The 19,967-nt window shown below is 44.0% G+C and overlaps 3 protein-coding genes across 3 annotated transcripts in view; all 3 read left to right on the forward strand.

Moving 5' to 3' along the window:
* The window catches only part of LOC311077950 (B-cell receptor CD22-like), a gene marked incomplete at its 3' end in the record, with an annotated part of 163,503 nt that overhangs the window by 124,946 nt on the left and 18,590 nt on the right, over positions 1–19,967 (forward strand). The gene's annotated exons all lie outside the window — the stretch shown is intronic.
* The window catches only part of LOC311069515 (B-cell receptor CD22-like), a gene marked incomplete at both ends in the record, with an annotated part of 51,921 nt that overhangs the window by 14,146 nt on the left and 17,808 nt on the right, over positions 1–19,967 (forward strand). Inside the window, one exon of the mRNA XM_084092726.1 lies at positions 9,561–9,902. Within this exon, the coding sequence (XP_083948852.1) occupies positions 9,561–9,902 (342 nt within the window). The remainder of the gene's footprint in view (positions 1–9,560; positions 9,903–19,967) is intronic.
* Positions 9,912–12,306, forward strand: LOC311069520 (B-cell receptor CD22-like; the record flags this gene model as incomplete). Its single annotated transcript, XM_084092735.1, has 7 exons — positions 9,912–9,916; positions 10,706–10,938; positions 11,021–11,102; positions 11,396–11,441; positions 11,583–11,663; positions 11,823–11,882; positions 12,012–12,306. 7 exons carry the CDS (start codon positions 9,912–9,914, stop codon positions 12,030–12,032), a joined length of 528 nt encoding a protein of 175 aa, XP_083948861.1. The 3' UTR covers positions 12,033–12,306.

Raw genomic sequence — 19,967 nt, forward strand, 5'->3', positions numbered from 1 at the left:
AGATGAGTCAGTGCTCACTGAGCCATATCTTTGCCAAATCTGGCCCAGATATGTTTTAAGAAAACTGGGCCACATTTTCTGAAACATATGTGGGCCATTTTTGGTTTACATCCAGATCAGTCATTGTCAATTGTGCCACGTTTTTGCTATAGGTGGCCCACATTTGGCTTGTGATATTTGGGCCATATTCATTATTTATCATATGGGCCACTTTAGGCTCACATCCATATGAGCCAGTGCTACTGAACCATATCTTAGCCAAAACTGGCCCAGATATGTTTTAAAATAACTGGGCCACAGTTGGAGCATCATATGTGGGCCACTTTTGGCTCAAATCCAGATGAGCCAGTGCTCACTGAGCCACATCTTTGCCAAAACTGGCCCAGATATGTTTTAAGATAACTGGGCCACATTTGGATCATCATATGTGGGCCACTTTTGGCTCACACCCAGAAGATCAAGTGCTCACTGAGCCATATCTTTGCCAAAACTGGCCCAGATGTGTTTTAAGATAACTGGGCCACATTTGGATCATCATATGTGGGCCACTTTTGGCTCACACCCAGATGAGCCAGTGCTCACTGAGCCACATCTTTGCCCAAACTGGCCCAGATATGTTTTAAGATAACTGGGCCACATTTGGATCATCATATGTGGGCCACTTTTGGCTCACACCCAGAAGATCAAGTGCTCACTGAGCCATATCTTTGCCAAAACTGGCCCAGATGTGTTTTAAGATAACTGGGCCACATTTGCAGCATCATATGTGGGCCACTTTTGGCTCACACCCAGATGAGCCAGTGCTCACTGAGCCATATCTTTGCCAAAACTGGCCCAGATATGTTTTAAGATAACTGGGCCACATTTGCAGCATCATATGTGGGCCACTTTTGGTCCACACCCAGATGAGCCAGAGCTCACTGAACCATATCATTGCCAAAACTGGCCCAGATGTGTTTTAAGATAACTGGGCCACATCTGCAGCATTATATGTGGGCCACTTTTGGCTCACATCCAGATGAGACAGTGCCACTGAGCCATATCTTTGCCAAAACTGGCCCAGATGTGTTTTAAGATAACTGGGCCACATTTGCTGAAACATATGTGGGCCACTTTTTGCTCACACCCAAATGAGCCAGTGCTCACTGAGCCATGTCATTGCCCAAACTGGCCCAGATGTGTTTTAAGATAACTGGGCCACATTTGCAGCATTATATGTGGGCCACTTTTGGCTCACATCCAGATGAGACAGTGCCACTGAGCCATATCTTTGCCAAAACTGGCCCAGATGTGTTTTAAGATAACTGGGCCACATTTGCTGAAACATATGTGGGCCACTTTTTGCTCACACCCAAATGAGCCAGTGCTCACTGAGCCATGTCAGTGCCAAAACTGGCCCAGATGTGTTTTAAGATAACTGGGCCACATTTGCAGCATTATATGTGGGCCACTTTTGGCTCACACCCAGATGAGCCAGTGCTCACTGAGCCATATCTTTGTCCAAACTGGCCCAGATATGTTTTAAGATAACTGGGCCACATTTGCAGCATTATATGTGGGCCACTTTTGGCTCACACCCAGAAGATCAAGTGCTCACTGAGCCGTATCTTTGCCAAAACTGGCCCAGATGTGTTTTAAGATAACTGGGCCACATTTGCAGCATCATATGTGGGCCACTTTTGGCTCACACCCAGATGAGCCAGTGCTCACTGAGCCATATCTTTGCCAAAACTGGCCCAGATATGTTTTAAGATAACTGGGCCACATTTGCAGCATCATATGTGGGCCACTTTTGGTCCACACCCAGATGAGCCAGAGCTCACTGAACCATATCATTGCCAAAACTGGCCCAGATGTGTTTTAAGATAACTGGGCCACATCTGCAGCATTATATGTGGGCCACTTTTGGCTCACATCCAGATGAGACAGTGCCACTGAGCCATATCTTTGCCAAAACTGGCCCAGATGTGTTTTAAGATAACTGGGCCACATTTGCTGAAACATATGTGGGCCACTTTTTGCTCACACCCAAATGAGCCAGTGCTCACTGAGCCATGTCATTGCCAAAACTGGCCCAGATGTGTTTTAAGATAACTGGGCCACATTTGCAGCATTATATGTGGGCCACTTTTGGCTCACATCCAGATGAGACGGTGCCACTGAGCCATATCTTTGCCAAAACTGGCCCAGATGTGTTTTAAGATAACTGGGCCACATTTGCTGAAACATATGTGGGCCACTTTTTGCTCACACCCAAATGAGCCAGTGCTCACTGAGCCATGTCATTGCCAAAACTGGCCCAGATGTGTTTTAAGATAACTGGGCCACATTTGGATTATCATATGTGGGCCACTTTTGGCTCACACCCAGATGAGCAAGTGCTCACTGAGCCATATCATTGCCAAAACTGGCCCAGATGTGTTTTAAGATAACTGGGCCACATTTGCAGCATTATATGTGGGCCACTTTTGGCTCACATCCAGATGAGCCAGTGCTCACTGAGCCATATCTTTGCCAAAACTGGCCCAGATGTGTTTTAAGATAACTGGGCCACATTTGCTGAAACATATGTGGGCCACTTTTGGCTCACACCCAGATGAGCCAGGGCTCATTGAGCCATATCATTGCCAAAACTGGCCCAGATGTGTTTTAAGATAACTGGGCCACATTTGGATCATCATATGTGGGCCACTTTTGGTTCACACCTAGATGAGCCAGAGCTCACTGAGCCATATCTTTGCCAAAACTGGCCCAGATGTTTTTTAAGATAACTGGGCCACATTTGCTGAAACATATGTGGGCCACTTTTGGCTCACATCCAGATGAGCCAGTGCTCACTGAGCCATATCTTTGCCCAAACTGGCCCAGATGTGTTTTAAGATAACTGGGCCACATTTGCAGCATTATATGTGGGCCACTTTTGGCTCACATCCAGATGAGACAGTGCCACTGTGCCATATCTTTGCCAGAACTGGCCCAGATATGTTTTAAGATAACTGGGCCACATTTGCTGAAACATATGTGGGCCATTTTTGGTTTACATCCAGATTAGTCATTGTTGATTGTGCCACGTTTTTGCCATAGGTGGCCCACATTTGGTTTGTGATATTTGGGCCATATTCATTATTTATCATATGGGCCACTTTAGGCTCACATTCAGATTACACATTGCCATAAGTGCCGCATCTTTGCCTTAAAAGGCCCACATGTGATTTAAAATATTTGGGCCATATTTGCCATTTTACATGTGGGCCACTTCAGGCTCAGACACATTTGTTCCGGGCCATAAGTAGGCCTGAAGTGCCGCATCATTGCCTGAAGTGGCCCACATCCGTCTGCTATCTGGGTTAGATTCTTCATATTACGTTTGTAGAGAATAACACCAAATCAGTAAAAGAACAAATATTGCATTACGAAATATCTCCATGCTGAGCCTGTTTTTGCATTTTGAAATCAACATTGTATTTGGTCCGGACCAAAGCAAGTGAACTATCGGACTTTCCTGGTGTGAATACAACCTAAATCTCTCTCACTGACCTTGATTCTGCAGTTGCTCAACTCTTCTGACTGTACTTTACAGTAACATGCTTTTCATTTACAGTGTTTTACTGTAACCTTTTGGGCTTCTGCAGTTGGTCACTGTATTTCACAGTATGCAAATGCTGAATATACAGACATTCGATACTATACAATATTCAGTACAATACTATACAGTACTTGCAGTGCATACAGTATTTATTCACTCACCACTGTCAGGTGTCAGTAGTACTTTATTACATAATTGCAAAATTTGTTTACTTTCTTACAATAAATAAATAAATATTTCTCCTGTAACTGCATGCTTTGGATTCTGTGTTCTCCATTTGTCATGTAGTGTCTAACGAATGATCTGTAGTGTTTCTAATATTGACTGATGTGTGTAAGATCTGAAAGCATTGTTTGATTTTGCCAGAAGAGTCAGAGATTCTCTGAATGAGTTTTGAACATTTGCTTTTGTGTTTAAGGTTTTGAGAAAGTGAGTGATGGTTTCAAGAAATGTGTTTTAGCAATTCAGAAAAACTGTAATTGTGCAGCTTGTTGTTTTTGGCTGATTTCTTGGTTCTCTCTTCACTCCTCTGTCTTAAAGTAATTCACACTGAGATTATTTATTCACATTTATCTTATATTTCCTGTAATGAGTGGCTGTTTTCAAATAGTAATAAAGTATTGTCATGTTTTCATGGCCCAATATAACAGATAAAACGTACTCGGTTACCTAATGTAACCTCGGTTCTCTCTAGAAGAGGGAACGAGTATTGCGTAAGTTGCTTACGCTACGGGAAAGTTGTCTTTCTTCGAGATCTGAAGCCAAAAATTATCCTTAGTTTTGTATTCATTGTCAACGCAGTGCGGCAGCCGGCAGACCATGGCAGGCTGTATAAGCGTGCTCATTGGCTGCTCGGCGGCAACTGCTTAAGCCTATCAGTGAGCCCTGTGAAATGTCACATCCTATGAGGGCGCTTCGCGCCCTCCACACCCCTCTAACCGTCAAGATGGGTGTGGTCAGTGTGTATATAAGCCGGGCTCACAGGCTAAAATTCTGGTTTTCACAGTCTGAAGCGAAAAAGCTTGTGGCGCGTCACGGCAGGTTACGCAATACTCGTTCCCTCTTCTAGAGAGAGCCGAGGTTACATTAGGTAACCGAGTACGTTCTCTTACGAGAGGTTCTTGCGTAAGTTGCTTACACTACGGGAACCCCTTGTCAACGCCGTGCGCGCCGAGCATACAGCACATGAATCCCAGGGAGACCGGGGAAAACATTATGCTGAAACAGGTGGCCGGTCAGAGAAACGGGCCAACACATGTACAAAGCACTTCACTTCATATATAAGATATACATATACATATCAACGTAAACAGTGCGGCCGGCAGCGCGGGCCCACACAGTACATAAGCACATAATAGGGCGAAGAAATAGAGCGGATTCACCGGTCTATTTGTGGAGAGAATAATCCCCCGCGCAACAGAGTGTATGACGGGCGGCCAGCGGCGCGGGCCAGCACCGGTACACAGCGCGTAACGGGGAATAAAGGAACAGAGCGGCACAGCCGGTCTGAGTACAAAACACTCCATCCCTTAGTGCCATACCAGAAATATCACCAGTATGTGAACGTAGTCTGCGCAGAAGCGACTGGGCAGAGCATACATGCCACTTATACTGATAACAGTTTAGCCTGCAAGGCAGGAACTTCCAGGTTATAAAACCTCACGAATGTCGATGGGGAGGCCCAACCCGCCGCCATACAAATATCGTGAATAGAAATTCCGCTGGACCAGGCCCACGAAGAGGCCATGCCTCTAGTGGAGTGGGCTCTGATACCCAAAGGGCACTGCAGGTGTTTGGAGGCATAAGCTGCTGCAATCGCGTCCACAATCCACCTGGACAGGCTCTGTTTCGAGGCGGCGAGACCCTTGGTGCGTCCGCCGAAAGAAACAAAGAGCTGCTCGGAACGCCTGAAAGTGGCGGAGCGCGTGATATAAACTCTCAGCGCCCTAACAGGGCATAGGAGGTTATCACTGTCCCCGTTATCGGATGCTGGCAGAGCCGAAAGGGAGATGATTTGCGCCCTAAAGGGGGTTCCAATCGCTTTGGGGATATAGCCGAGTCTCGGTCTGAGAATGACTTTTGAGTCATTTGGTCCGAACTCAAGACATGCAGGGCTAACAGATAGCGCGTGCAGATCTCCCACATGTTTTACTGAAGACAGAGCTATCAGAAAAACGGTTTTGAGCGAAAGGTACTTTAAATCCACAGATTCAAGCGGTTCAAAGGGAAAAGCCTTCAGGGCCTCCAGGACCAAGGACAGATCCCAAATAGGAACCGAGGGGGGCCGCGGGGGATTCATCCGTCTGGCTCCTCTGAGGAAACGGATAATAAGCTCGTTCCTTCCTATTGCCCGGCTGCGCGTCATCTAAGCGAACGCTGCAATAGCCGCCACATACACTTTGAGCGTGGAAGGGGACCTGCCCTTGTCCAACAGCTCCTGGAGGAAGGAGAGCACCCGTGGGACCCCACATGTACGTGGATCCAAGCTCTTAGTAGCGCACCATTTAGAGAACAGACCATTTAGACGCATAGAGCCTTCTCGTTGAGGGAGCTCTAGACTGCGTGATCGTGTTCACGACCCCTTCTGGCAGGACAACGGGTATCTGTTGATCACCCATGCATGCAGAGACCATCGCTCCGGATGGGGATGCCAGATCGATCCACCGGCTTGAGAGAGGAGATCCTTTCTCACCGGGATCGGCCATGGGGATGAGTGCGACAGCCTCACTAGCTCTGGGTACCAGATTCGGTTCTCTCAACGCGGGGCTATAAGAAGCACTGGGTGGTGCGTTTCCCTGATCCTCGTGATGACCTGTGGTAACAGGGAGATCGGAGGGAAAGCGTACAGCGGGAGGCTGGGCCAGGTTTGGGACAGCGCGTCCTCGTTTTTCGAGAAAAATATCGGGCAGTGAGCGTTGTCTTTTGACTCAAAGAGGTCGACCTCCGCTCTGCCGAATAGGCGCCAGAGGAACTGGACTGTCTGGGGGTGCAGGGACCATTCTCCCGGGGGAATGATGTCTCTGGAAAGTCTGTCTGGGCCAACCTTCAGGTGGCCCGGCACGTGCGCGGCTCTCTGCGAGCGCAACGAGCGGTGAGCCCACACGAGAAGACGTTCTGTCAGTTTGCACAGGTTTCTGGACCTGACACCGCCCTGTCGGTTCACATAGGACACTAGCACATGGTGGTCCCGTATGAATGGGAGAAAGTGCTTGAGCGCGTTCTCGACCGCTATCATCTCCAAACAGTTTATGTGGAGGCATTTCTCCTGGTCTGACCACAGGCCAAAGACCGGTTTACCCTCGAAAAGAGCGCCCCAACCTGAGGTGGAAGCGTCCGTTGAGATAACTTTGCGGAGTGAGACGGCTCCCATTGTCACTCCCCGCTGGTACCAGTCGGCCGCTAACCAGGGCTTCAGTGCTGAAACGCAGCTCTGAGTCACTCTGATTCGAATGACGCCGGAAGCCCAGGCTCTGTGAGGCACTCGGGCTTTCAACCAGCGTTGTAGCGGGCGCATACGCAATAGACCCAGCTGAAGCACTGCTGCAGCTGAAGCCATACAACCCAGCATCCTCTGAAATGTCTTGAGAGGTGCGGTGCTGCCCGGGTGGAAGGACGCGACCAGGCGTCGAATACAGCGCGTGCGCTGTGTCGACAGGCGTGCCGTCATTGCCATGGTGTCCAGATCCAAACCCAGAAAAGAGGTTGATTGACTGGGCACTAGTGAGCTCTTGGTCCAGTTGACCGTGAGCCCCAGGCTTTCCAGGTGGCTGAGAAGCACTTTTCTGTGGGCAATGAGCTCGGCCTCTGACTGTGCTAGAATCAGCCAATCATCCAAATAGTTCGAAATTCGCATTCCCCGACCTCTCAGGGGAGCGAGAGCCGTGTCCATGCACTTCGTGAATGTGCTAAAGACAGGCTGAACGGCAGGACGGTGTATTGATATACCTGACCGTCGAAGGCGAATCTCAAGAATGGCCTGTGACGGGGTATTATCTGGATCTGAAAGTAAGCGTCTTTCAGATCGAGAGAGATAAACCAGTCCCTCGGGAGAATTTGCACGAGGATCTGCCTGGTTGTGAGCATTTTGAACGGTCTTCTCATAAGAGCTTTGTTCAAATATCTCAGATCCAAAATCGGTCTGAGAGCTCCGTCCTTCTTGGGAACGAGGAAATAACGGCTGTAAAAGCCCGACTCGCTCATAGAAGGGGGAACCGGTTCTATAGCCACTTTGCACAGAAGTGTCGCTATTTCTGCTCGAAGTAGATGTGCTACTTCTCCATTCACTCTCGTCTCGGTACGCGCCTGAAAGCGCGGAGGGCGGCGAGCGAACTGCAGAGTATAGTCAGTATAGTATTACTGTGCTTAGCACCCATTCTGATGCGCCTGGAATAGCTTCCCACGCTTTTGCGTGTGCAGCTAGGGATGGAGAATGGCCTTCGGGCTCCGATCGCCGTGCATCGCGGGCTCGAGAGCTCGAAACGTGCTTCTTGGTGCTTAGATACGGCGGATCGCACGCAGCGATAGCTGGCCGTTTTACACACAGTGTCCCGGTGGCTTTGGACGGGGAACATATAGTGTGAGGCGCGACGCGCGATGGCGGCGTCGGGGGCGAATCGAACACGGGTCTCTGGCGCGAAAGCCTATGATTCTGCCACTGAGCCACAGGGGAGAACACATTAACTTTCGGTTAGCGCGAGCATATAAGAGAGCGACCTAATGTGTCGCGTCGGCGTTTGTTTGCAGGCGTGCGTGTTTTTAAAACAGGCTCGTTTACTGCAATAGTAATATTTCCAGCCGCCTGAACTTAAGAGGGGACTGAGAAATGTGTGAGAATTGGCGGTTGGTCCGGCCACGGCGGGACGAAAACACTCTGTTCCCCTTTCACCGGTGAGTGACGCGCGAGGACGGAGTAGCTTTCTTGTAACATAAAGAGAGCTCAGAGACCGTCCGCTTCTGCCATCCCTTGTGAGCGGCGCAGTTGCGCGGCTCGAACAGAGGGAGGGTGTCTATTTCATTCGCCTCATCCCCTGACGCGGCGGCAGCGCGGGCGAGAGCCGGCGGTTGAGCGACCAGGAGGGGGGGCGGAGAGGGCGAGGGAGAAGCTCGAGGGAGAGGTTCCGGCGAGCTCCTCAGTCACATCAGTCTCCGGTGGTCTCTGCGAGCGGCGCTTCTTCTTGCACGGCCCGGCAGGGACAGGCGGAGCGACAGCTTGGTCGAAAGCTTCAAGTCGAGCCCGCAGGGTCGACATTGAAAGCTCTTCGCACTCGGGGCAGCGCCCGTAGAGAGTGCGGTGGCGGCGTGTTCGCGGCCCAGGCAGAGAGCGCAGATGAGGTGGCGGTCTCCGTTGCTGAGCGGGGCGCGGCACGAGCCGCAGGAAAAACGAGGCGTTTTTACAAAAACGCCTCGTGCTCTTTTAGAGAAATGAGAGAGAGTGTGTGTCGCAGGGCAAACACACACAGCAGTAATAAAAGGATATGATGCCGGATAGCGTAGCAGGCACGGATGGCTGAAGGTGGCGAAGGCGACCGGCATCCTCAGGCGCTTTCCTAGGCTTGCTGGTCGCTGGTTTCAATGGCGGCGGCTCTCAAGATCCAGCGATGCGTAGGGCTTCGCTGAAGACAAGAAAATCAGAATTTTAGCCTGTGAGCCCGGCTTATATACACACTGACCACACCCATCTTGACGGTTAGAGGGGTGTGGAGGGCGCGAAGCGCCCTCATAGAATGTGACATTTCACAGGGCTCACTGATAGGCTTAAGCAGTTGCCGCCGAGCAGCCAATGAGCACGCTTATACAGCCTGCCATGGTCTGCCGGCTGCCGCACTGCGTTGACAATGAATACAAAATTAAGGATAATTTTTGGCTTCAGATCTCGAAGAAAGACAACTTTCCCGTAGCGCAAGCAACTTACGCAATACGAGAGAACCTCTCGTAAGAGAACAACATTTACAGTTTGATGAATTCTGTGTTTCAGGGGTTTCTAGTGATGATTGGGGTGTGAGTTACAGTCCTTCACACATCTGTGCACTAAATGACTCAACAGTGATAATGAGATGCACTTATACATACCCTACTGGAAATCAGATCAAGGAAGTGTTCTGGACCAAAGGCCCAATACTAAGGGGTGTTGAGCTTCTAGATCTGTCAAAGGACCCTGAATACAGTCAGAGGCTTCAGTATCTGGGAGATAAACAGCAGAACTGCACCATCAGACTGAGTCATGTGACACTGAAGGATGAACACAAGTACTATTTCAGATTCATCACTGATAAAGAAAAATGGATTGGTGCTGCAGGAGTGACTCTTACTGTCACAGGTGACTTTGATGAGGTTAATCTCTTCTTCTGTGCATTATGTTGAATAATAATCAGTGTATGACAGCAGCACTAGATATAATGTGTGTGTTGTGTTTAGATCTTCAGGTGGAGTCTCCTGAGAGAGTGACAGAGGGAGATTCAGTCAATCTGACATGTAAAAGCAGCTGCGCTCTGACTGACAGAGCAACATTCATCTGGTACAGAAACTCACAGCCATTAACTGAGAGAAGAGACAGAAACAATGAACTCCTGCTGCAGTCAGTCAGAAGAGAGGATTCAGGCAGATATAGCTGTGCTGTAGACGGACACACTCACATCTCTCCTGCTGTTCAGCTCAATGTCATGTGTGAGTACAAATTAATTTATTCTTTTTAAGATTAGGAGATCGTGTTTGAATTAGATGATTTGAGGTTTTAATTTTTGTACTTTTTAGACCCTCCAAAGAACGTCTCAGTGTTGATAAGTGGATCTGGTGTAATAGTGGAGGGAGATTCAGTGACTCTGAACTGCATAAGTGACTCAAACCCTCCTGCTCTGAACTTCAGCTGGTTTAAAGGAGGAACGATTGTAGGATCTGGAAGAATCTACAACATCTCAAAGATCAGCTCTGATGACAGTGGAGAATACAAGTGCAAGTCCATCAATGAACATGGAGAGAAATACTCTGATACTGTGACTTTAAACGTCATGTGTAAGTTTATTATAAAACATAAGATGCTAATTCTGTTTTGACTAATTTGGCTCATATTAGTCATTTTAAAAATGTGTCAGAGGTCTTAAATAATTTGGTGATTGTTATTAGACCCTCCCAGGAACGTCTCAGTGGTGTAATAGTGGAGGGAGATTCAGTGACTCTGAACTGCATCAGTGACTCAAACCCTCCTGCTCTGAACTTCAGCTGGTTTAAGGAGAATGAAACCTCAGCTGTTGGATCTGGACAGAGTTTCAGTGCACTACAGAGTGGACGCTTCTACTGTCAGGCTCACAATCAACATGGATCTCAGAGATCAGACGCTGTAACTGTCACTGTTAAAGGTAGAGCGGCTCATATACTTACATTACTCTTTCTATAGTGACTCAAATGAATCTGTTCAGATGTTTTACTCTTTTGTCTCAGTTGCAGGACGTCTGGTGATATTATACATATCCATTGGAGGGGTTTGTGGAGCTGCAGTGATCATTACGATGTTGGTGATTTGGTAAGATGTGTGTTTGTGGTACTCTCTCGTGTGTGTGAATGAATGACTGAGTTAGAAAGTTGTGAATTCAGTGAGACGTCATGATGAACGTGAACTAAGGCAAAATTTCCCATCCTATCTTTCATTAGTTATTGAATAATGAAATCTGAAGCTCATTACTGCAGTAAATCCTGAAGATAGACCAGATTTCATCACATTCAAAGAGAAATACTATTAGTTAAAATCATATCTGTGTATTAATCATCAAATAGGTTCTGATTGGGTGTAATTGTTTCAAATCATTGTCTTTAAAGGGGAACCAGGTGTTTGAAACAGAGAAATGACACACAGGAATCTCAGGTGAGAAAAAATGATTTGGTGTTCAGTAGTTTACTAAATTCATTTGTATTCATCAAGTCTGAATTAGTGACTTTTTCTAGTGAGTTGTTTATAGATGTTATTTATTTTTTCTTTATTCTGTTTTTTTCTTTATTGTCAAAGATGAATCATCCCAGACCTGATCATGACAGACGCGACGCTAATGATGTTGAATTGAGTGATGCTGTGTATGAGAATGTAACGGTAAGTGTTGTAAGTGTTTCCTACAGAAGACTAAACTCTCTTCACCTTTAGCCAAAAGGAATTAAACACTCAATGTCAGTGTGAACATATCTATATTGACTAAGAATATGGGAATTTAAATAACACACTCCTGTTTTTACTTTGTCTTCATTCATAAAGGCTGCTCATCTTGATGATTGTAAACCTGAACTGGACTCGTCTCTGTATGAAAATCTTCCAGTAAGTAAGAATACCCACTAGATAGAGACAAAACCCAATCTATTAGCCTTTCCTCTTGACACATGTTGTTGATGCTTTTATTTAAATATTTCAGTATTAAAGTTTTCACTTTCTTTCTTTCTTATTCAGACTAACAAGAAGAGGCTGTAGTGTTTTGGACACAGTAAATATTACAGCCTTTATGCATCTCTTTGTGGGAGGAGCCCTGAATGATTGACAGGAGTGTCATGATGACGTGTGACTGAAGTAATCAGGCGATCATTTTATAGATGGATGTGCGATAATGAAAGTAAATGCTTAATGAATTTATGTAAAACTGTGTAATCACTATAGTGTGTTTCTCATTATGCTTTTATATCATGTATGAATCTTACTTCATTTAGATTATTAATGTTTTTGACCCTGAGTATCGGTATTGTTCATGTTTCCAATAAAAGGATTTAGTGTAAAATTCCACACTTTTCTGTCATTCAATAAATCAAGAATAACAGCATAAGAAATATTAAAGACCATTACACTTAGAAAAAAATAGATCAAACTACATAAGATTATTAATATAAGGATTACTGTTAAAAGTCCTTAACCAGCGCGGACGCACTGAAGCGTTTTTGTTTTTTTATTAAAAATCAGATCGCAGAATGGTATTTAATACACAGCAACTTACGTTTCAATTTATTCCTTCTACAACGATGAAAACAGTTCAAACTGAAACAAGTTGTGAGTGACTAACCGAAACACAGACCACTCGAGCTCTACTTCGGGTTTTCAGTCTCCCGCTCGGAGCGAAACTGCAGCCAGCCAGAGAAAACACGGGCGATAATAACAATAACTTTATTTTCTATAGTGCCTTTAAAGGAGCTTCTCAAAGCGCTCACAGTAAAAGACAATACAATTAAAGTAGGCTAATAAACAAAATACAAAATAAATCAAACAAAAAAGCATAGGTGGATTAAATAAACAAGAAACCAGCAATGGTTACCACAATCAACAATAACCTAACTTTCCTAACCAAACCTAACAAACAGTTTTTAAATGCGTTTTAAAAATTCCAAGTAATTAGCTTTTCTCAGGCATGTGATTGGCTAAGGACAAAAAAGCAGGAAAAATATACTGAGAGTCGCTGTACTCTGTCGCTGTACCCCCCCGTAACCCACATGCAAGCACTACTTTAATGAAACAAACAGGAAATCCGGGGCAAACAATGGAACACGGAACTCAGGATTGGAACATGGAAACAGCTACAACAACCGACAAACAACAACTGAAGCACAGAGGTTTAAATACACAGGCAAACAAGCTAAACAAGATAACAAGGGGGTGTGGTTAATCAGAAACAACTGGGGAGATTAATAAACAAGAAAAACTACAAAAAATGGCACAGGACAGGAAATAACAAAAGTCCACACAAGACAAGGGGAACACAAGACAGGAATCATGACAGCCCTGTCTAGGGGTAAAGGACGCAACATGAAATGAGAGAGTGGAAGCGAGGAATCTTTTCAGAGTTTAATGAAACCAAACAAAAATACAAGAGTCAAAATAAATAAATAGGGAACTTTTCTTCGGGAGTTGACCTGGCCAAAATAACCTCTTGCCTAAAACCTAACCAAAATAAAATAAAATAAAAGTACAATATATTAACCTAACTCCCTAGCCAAAACAGAGATTTAAAAGGTTTACAATAAACAATAATGGCGTCAAACTCCTTACTTTCCCAAACCCTCAAGATTTACAATGATAGACAAACTATTTACAAGCTCAAGCAAACAGTTTTAAAAGGGAAATCCAAATCAGTGTCAGTAACAGTCAATAGGGTCGAAATACCTAACAGTTTCCTGCTTACAAGCTGTAATTCGTTTCAGAGAACAAACAATGATCACTCTTAACAGTCAAAATTCATCTAATCACGCATACAGAGCCACCAAAACCAACAATTCTGTCCTCACAACAACACAATGTTCCCTCCCAAAGGAAGTGACATCAGGACTTTTAAGGTGTGCCTGGAATCGAATGCACCAATCAAGATGAGCCAGTCATTAGCCTGCAGGAGCCAATCAGCACCGTACCTGGACACAAACACTTCCAAAACAAAAGATAGAAAGAAACGAGAGACTACAAAACAATTGGTTGTAACAGCACACTAAGCAGTTTACATTTTTCTCAAACAGCGAGTCGCTGTGGAGTACTTGTATTTAACGTTACTGTCGTAGATACCACTCACGCAGAGCCGTCGGTTTCTTTTCCTTGACTCTTCCGACCGCGCTTTCTTCATTTTCTTCGTCGACTCTGCCATGATTCACGTCTGAAATGCGTGCTAGTGTCTTCCATAGAGGCTGCTTCATATGTTGCTGATGTATGAGACGTCGTGCCGTAAAGCAAGTCGTGATTCTGGCGAGATTTGTAGAGGCGCCACCTCTCAAACCTGCATTACTGGTTTTGCCAGCGCCGTCCCCTGCTTTGCTATCGGGATGATTCACCCTACTAGTTTGTTTACCATCGAAATGATTTTGAAGCTGTTATATTAAGGTACAAATCTTGCACAGTGTGCCTTTAAATCATCCAAATCTAAATTTCGCTTCTTGACTACAGGACTAACAGCAGCATTTTTTATGCAGCTGTGACAACAGCATATCTGAACTGTAACAAGTGAGGCAAAATCAGGTTGCACAAAATTCAGGGCACCCGAAAAACTTGCCGCACTCGCATTAGAACTAAAGGAGAGGAAGGTTGTTGTTATAGCAAGGAGCAGAGCGAGTATACTTGATTTCACGGACCTTGAGAGGAGCAAATAAATCCAGGTTAATAGCCAGTGCATTATTTAGCTGTGAGATGTAATCATCCAAGGGCGTTGAGCCCAATTCAGTAAGAGATGAGACAATAACAGTTGCATATACTGTCTGATCAGTTGATTTCCACATTTAAACAAGCGCTTACAGCAGCAAACTATGGGATCCAGAATTTATTTGTGACATGGCCTTCCTCACAGATTATATGACTGTACATCTGAATTATCTGAACACACAGTTACAAGGTCGGTCTCAGACTGTTTCAGACCTCTATGCGCATATGAACGCTTTCCAATGTAAACTTAACCTTTTTCACAGCGGATTTTCGTCCAGTCCGGCAAATTTGACACACTTCTCTGCCTGCGAGGAGATGTGCAAAGATGCTCCCAAATGCAAGATGTGTTTCGCCAAGTACAGAAAAGAAATTGAAAGTCTACAAGAGCAATTCAGAATTCACTTCCAGGTCTTCCACATCATCCAGCCTTGCGTGTGTCAGGATATTGTAAAAGTTGTGTTGTTCTATCCAGCCCACCAGGGGGACTCAAGGAGTACTGAATGCACAAGTTACACACGAGTAAGTGTGTTCCTGATGTAAACAAGTCAGTGCGGAGCCTGAAGAGATGCAGCTAGAACACTGGTCACACCGGTTGTAAGTTACTAGCTAGAACTCTACAAACTAGTGATGGTGAAATGAAGCTTTGTGAAGCACTGAGGCTTTCCCCTCAAGTGTATCGTAAATTGGTTCATTACTCGAAGCTTTTCAACACGGTGCACACTAACGACATCTTGTGGTCAAAAGGTGGAAAAGCTACCTTTCCAAATTTTTTTTTTTTTTTATTGTTTTATGTAATAAATCACTTTGTGCTATGAAAACCACAAAGCAATAAAAATCATCAGTGTTAGTGTGGATGTTTACACAATGTATGAACAAATGAGTCTATGAATTAATTTATGAAACAATTAATACATAGGACAAATTAACTCTGCTTTGTTCAACAAATGCAGCCTTAAAACTTTAGTCGTAGTCCTAAACCTATGAGTTCATAGGCAAGGCTCATATATAATAAAAATAAAAGAAAACTAATGTGGAATGGTGAAGTGCTGGGTAGTGAAAGTGCTTGTGAACTGGGGAGTTGGGTAATTGAAGAAATTAAAGATTTGTATTAAGGAACAGGACTTGTTCAACCGTGTGAGGGCTAAGTCTATTTCTTTTTTTATTTACTACTTCCCCTGCCTTTGAGAATATTCTCTCACATGGGACTGAGGAGGCAGGAGTGCATAAAAATTCCAGGGCAAGACAATGAAGATGCGGATAGACACCCTTTTGAGTAGCCCAGAAATGCAGGGGATCTTCTGTACGTGGAATATTTGGGTCACTGAGGTAGCGTTGAACTTCAACTGTGGCATCTGCTGTTGCGTTTTTAATTTGTCTGGATTCCACGACCTGACTGTCCAGTACATCCCACAGACCTTTACCTGAAAAAGAATAGAATAATACAAATACAAGTTTAATGCAATTCAATGTATTTCTCTGCAATAGCTAAATGCATGATCCATGCCAAATCTAATCAAACACAAACATACACACTCACCCAACAAACAGTACCTGAGTGGGTTGCATCGCTGCCTGTGGCTCCTGTTGGCTCTGGTTGCGATGAGGAGATTTGAGAGGATGGGGTGTTTTGGGCTGCTCGTATGATTGCAGCACATTCTGCTGTGAGACGCCTCACAGCAGTCTGTGCATTTGACTGGCTGCCGAAGCCGATAGTTTTGAAGCGTGGATCAAGCAGAGTTGCTAGAGTCATGATGCTCATAGTTTCATATGTAGACATCCTCTCAGAAAGAAGTCTCAGGAGGTTGTTGCACAATTGCAAAGCCGTCTCATCATGAACCTGTGAGCTTTCTGAGGTGATTGCATGCTTCAGCATTCTTATAAGAGGAATCACCTTTGACCCTGACACTCTCTTCTCCTCTGACAATTCTGTGGAAGCCTCATTGAAATGACACATTACACCCAGACATTCATTTACTGTCTGGTACTCTTCTGAAGTCAATGGTATGAGGCTTGTCTTCAGAGTAACCAAAGCAGCACCTACAGGCTCCTTCTGAGCAAAGAGCCGCTCTAACATGGCATATGTGCTGTTCCAGCGAGTTTCCACCTCTTGAATCAACTTGTGATTTGGTTTGCCCATCTGATTTTGTAAAACCAATAATCTTTCTCTTGCTGTTGTGCTAGACTTGAAATGTGCCACAATCTTTCGTGCCTTTAGTCTAATATCCTCCAATCCTGGGGTTTGTTCTATTGCCTTCTTCACAACCAGGTTTAAGGCATGTGCTATGCAGTTTGTGTGGCGCAGCTTCAGGATGCTGGCACATGCTACCATGTTGGCAGCAGCATCAGTTACCAGACACCTAACTTTGTTTTGAATGCCCCACTCCTCCATCAAAGCTGACTTGACTTCAGCTATATTTTCAGAAGTGTGACATTTGGAAAATTTTCCCACCCCCAGTAAAACAGTGGACATCTGATCATTTTCATTTATAAAATGACATGTCACTGCCAGATATGCATCCATATGCAGTGATGTCCACATATCGGATGTGAGGCTTACAGCTCTGGCCTTGATCACCTCTTCTTTTGCCTTCTTTTTGGCCTCCTTGTATTTTTCCTCAACCATTTTCTTTAATGACTGGCGGGATGGAATAATGTAGTTTGGATCCAACATTCCTACAAACTCCTTAAAGCCAGCATCTTCAACAATTGAAAATGGCTGGTAATCTTTAACAATCATGTTAACCAAGGCCCCATCAATCATTTGTTTTCTGATCCCTGCAATACAGTAAAGTATTTTAAATATAACTGAATAAGTATTACATAACTATAAACTATTTAAGATACCTCATTATTATAAATACAGAAATTGACAAACAAATAAATGAATGACTGATCAGAAGTCTTTTACCTTGGTTGCTAGTTACTTGCAGAAGATGTGTTTTCATGTTTAGCTCTAAAATGTCTCAACATTGATGATGTGTTGTTATTATAAGAAAGCTGTTGAGAACATATTAGGCACTCAACCTACAGAAGGAGGTCACATGCATTAACTTGAATACTTTTTTTTTTTTTCATATACTTATATATATATATAAAATGTAGGCCTATTATTTAACATCATTTATTGTTTATTATAGACTGAATATGCATAAAATTACATGTAATTATCAATTTACATTATAATTCATTCTTATATTTATTTTATATAAAAAAATCATAAATCATTTTAAAATCATATTCTTATTACAAAATAATAATAATAATAAAAATAATTAGCTTACTTTATTTGTTGATACGACCTGAAAATGCTGCCAGACTTCCGAACGGCCTCTTTTCGTGGCTGGTTCCATGCTGAAAATTTAAAAGAGCTCACTCTCTGTTTCAGTCTCAGTCGGTCTCAGTTCACTGCCAAAGCGCATGACACTCGAAACCTGCGCAAGGGGTTCGCGCTATTTTTGAATCAGAATTGAAGCAGTCACGTGGTTGTGTGTCGAAACGAAGCTTCGGACGTCACTGATCACATGGTTATGGCAAAACGAATCAAGCTCCGGTACAGTGGTTCATGTGAGATGTTTCGTTTTTTTTGATACAAGCTTCGAAGCCTCGGCGCCGAACGTCACATCACTACTACAAACTTATATTGCGAGCCTTCAATCCCTCCATTACCATTACTCCAAGTTTAGAGGCGAGTATTATTGCTAGTTTTAATTTAACACGTATGCAGTGCAGTTGGCCTTCAGTCTAGATTATTGCCATATGTGCAGTGGAATGACAAATCCCTTTCCCAGTTGCAACCAATCTCCTCCTTGGTTTTCCTGAATTATAAAGTGGTAATTTGTGGTTCTCTTAAAGCATTATGGAACAAGAAAAAGCAAATGTCTGTGTTGTACAGGATACAGATTCTGCCAGGTCAGGATTTGCATAAAGGTTTAATGCAGTTCGCAGGTCTCTTATCAACACACAAAAGAGGAAGCGAGACTAAGGGTTTTAGTGAAGATGATCTTATAGAGTCCCATCAAACTCAATAAATTAATTTCAAGAAAAAAGGATCACGGTTGCATTTGTTCACTCAGCAGGAACTCAGTATGTGAACAATCCCGTCTGTGAGAAATAAAAAGTTTCACTGCATGTGAAAATCACACACATCTTAAAGAAATGCTCTTTTTACTTCCTCTTTCTTTCTCCGTTTGGCTAATTCTCGTGCAAATGAAGGATGCTGCTTCATTTGCCCTGTCCATTTTATGATGAAGTTTTTTCTTATGTTACAAAAAGTATTCGTGGGATAGCTTTTTGCTTGATAGCTCTTAACTATATAGGATAAGTTGCCTGCTCAGGGTGCTGACCCACCAAAGGCTGTCCAATTAGAGACAAAACGAAGACGCAATTGTTTTTTGGGACTGGTTTGTGTGGTTTTCTATAAAATAAACAGTGACATGAATGTGAATATTCATAATTAAATTAATTAAACATACTGTCATTAATGAAGCACAATAAAATAAGATTAGGCTGTAACTTCTGCATTATAGGCAGTGCACAGCTGTAACCTGACACCTTGCAAGCGCTCCAAAGTTTGTATGGTGCCACTCTGTCTGGGCTATGAGGCAAAATTTAAACACTTATTATGCCGCTATAACTTTAGCATGTGTCTCCGTGTCCCGCTGCACTTTGAGGGCGGGGGAGATCACGTGGTCAAGGTTTCTGGAAGCTCATTGGCTCAGACAGGTGCTGTGTATATGTGTAAGTACAGAAGTACAGGTGCTGTGTCCTCAAAGTACAGAAGGAGAGATTTAATAGAGAGAGGTTAGAGATAGAGCAAAACAAAAATTTGTGATGCGATCTGGGAAAACCTGTACACTTTCAGTAAGATCTAAAAATAGATTGAATGCCAGTTTGTTTGTCAAGATTGGGTTTTCATTAAATTATTATCCTATCAAATCTTGTCTGTCATCTCTGAAAATATCTTGGCAAAATTCACTAGTTTAGTGCAGAAAAATAGCAATTTATAGCAAAAAAAAGTCCCATAGCTCTCCTTCTCTTAACACTACAAAGACAGTTCACCTATCAAAATAAACCACACAGAATAAAGGTATAACAATGTCCATTTCCTGCCAGTCCTGTGTAAACTACAACGGCAACCAATTTTTTTATTATTTTTTTTTTTATCCAACGTTATCGTGAGATGCGGAGCGGAGCACAAGAGAACAACGGAGTCAGAAGTAGCTGCTCGCTTAAAAGATCGCTTGG

The sequence above is a fragment of the Abramis brama genome (genome assembly GCF_963993115.1).
Source record: "Abramis brama genome assembly, chromosome: 2".
Taxonomy (NCBI): Eukaryota; Metazoa; Chordata; class Actinopteri; order Cypriniformes; family Leuciscidae; genus Abramis; species Abramis brama.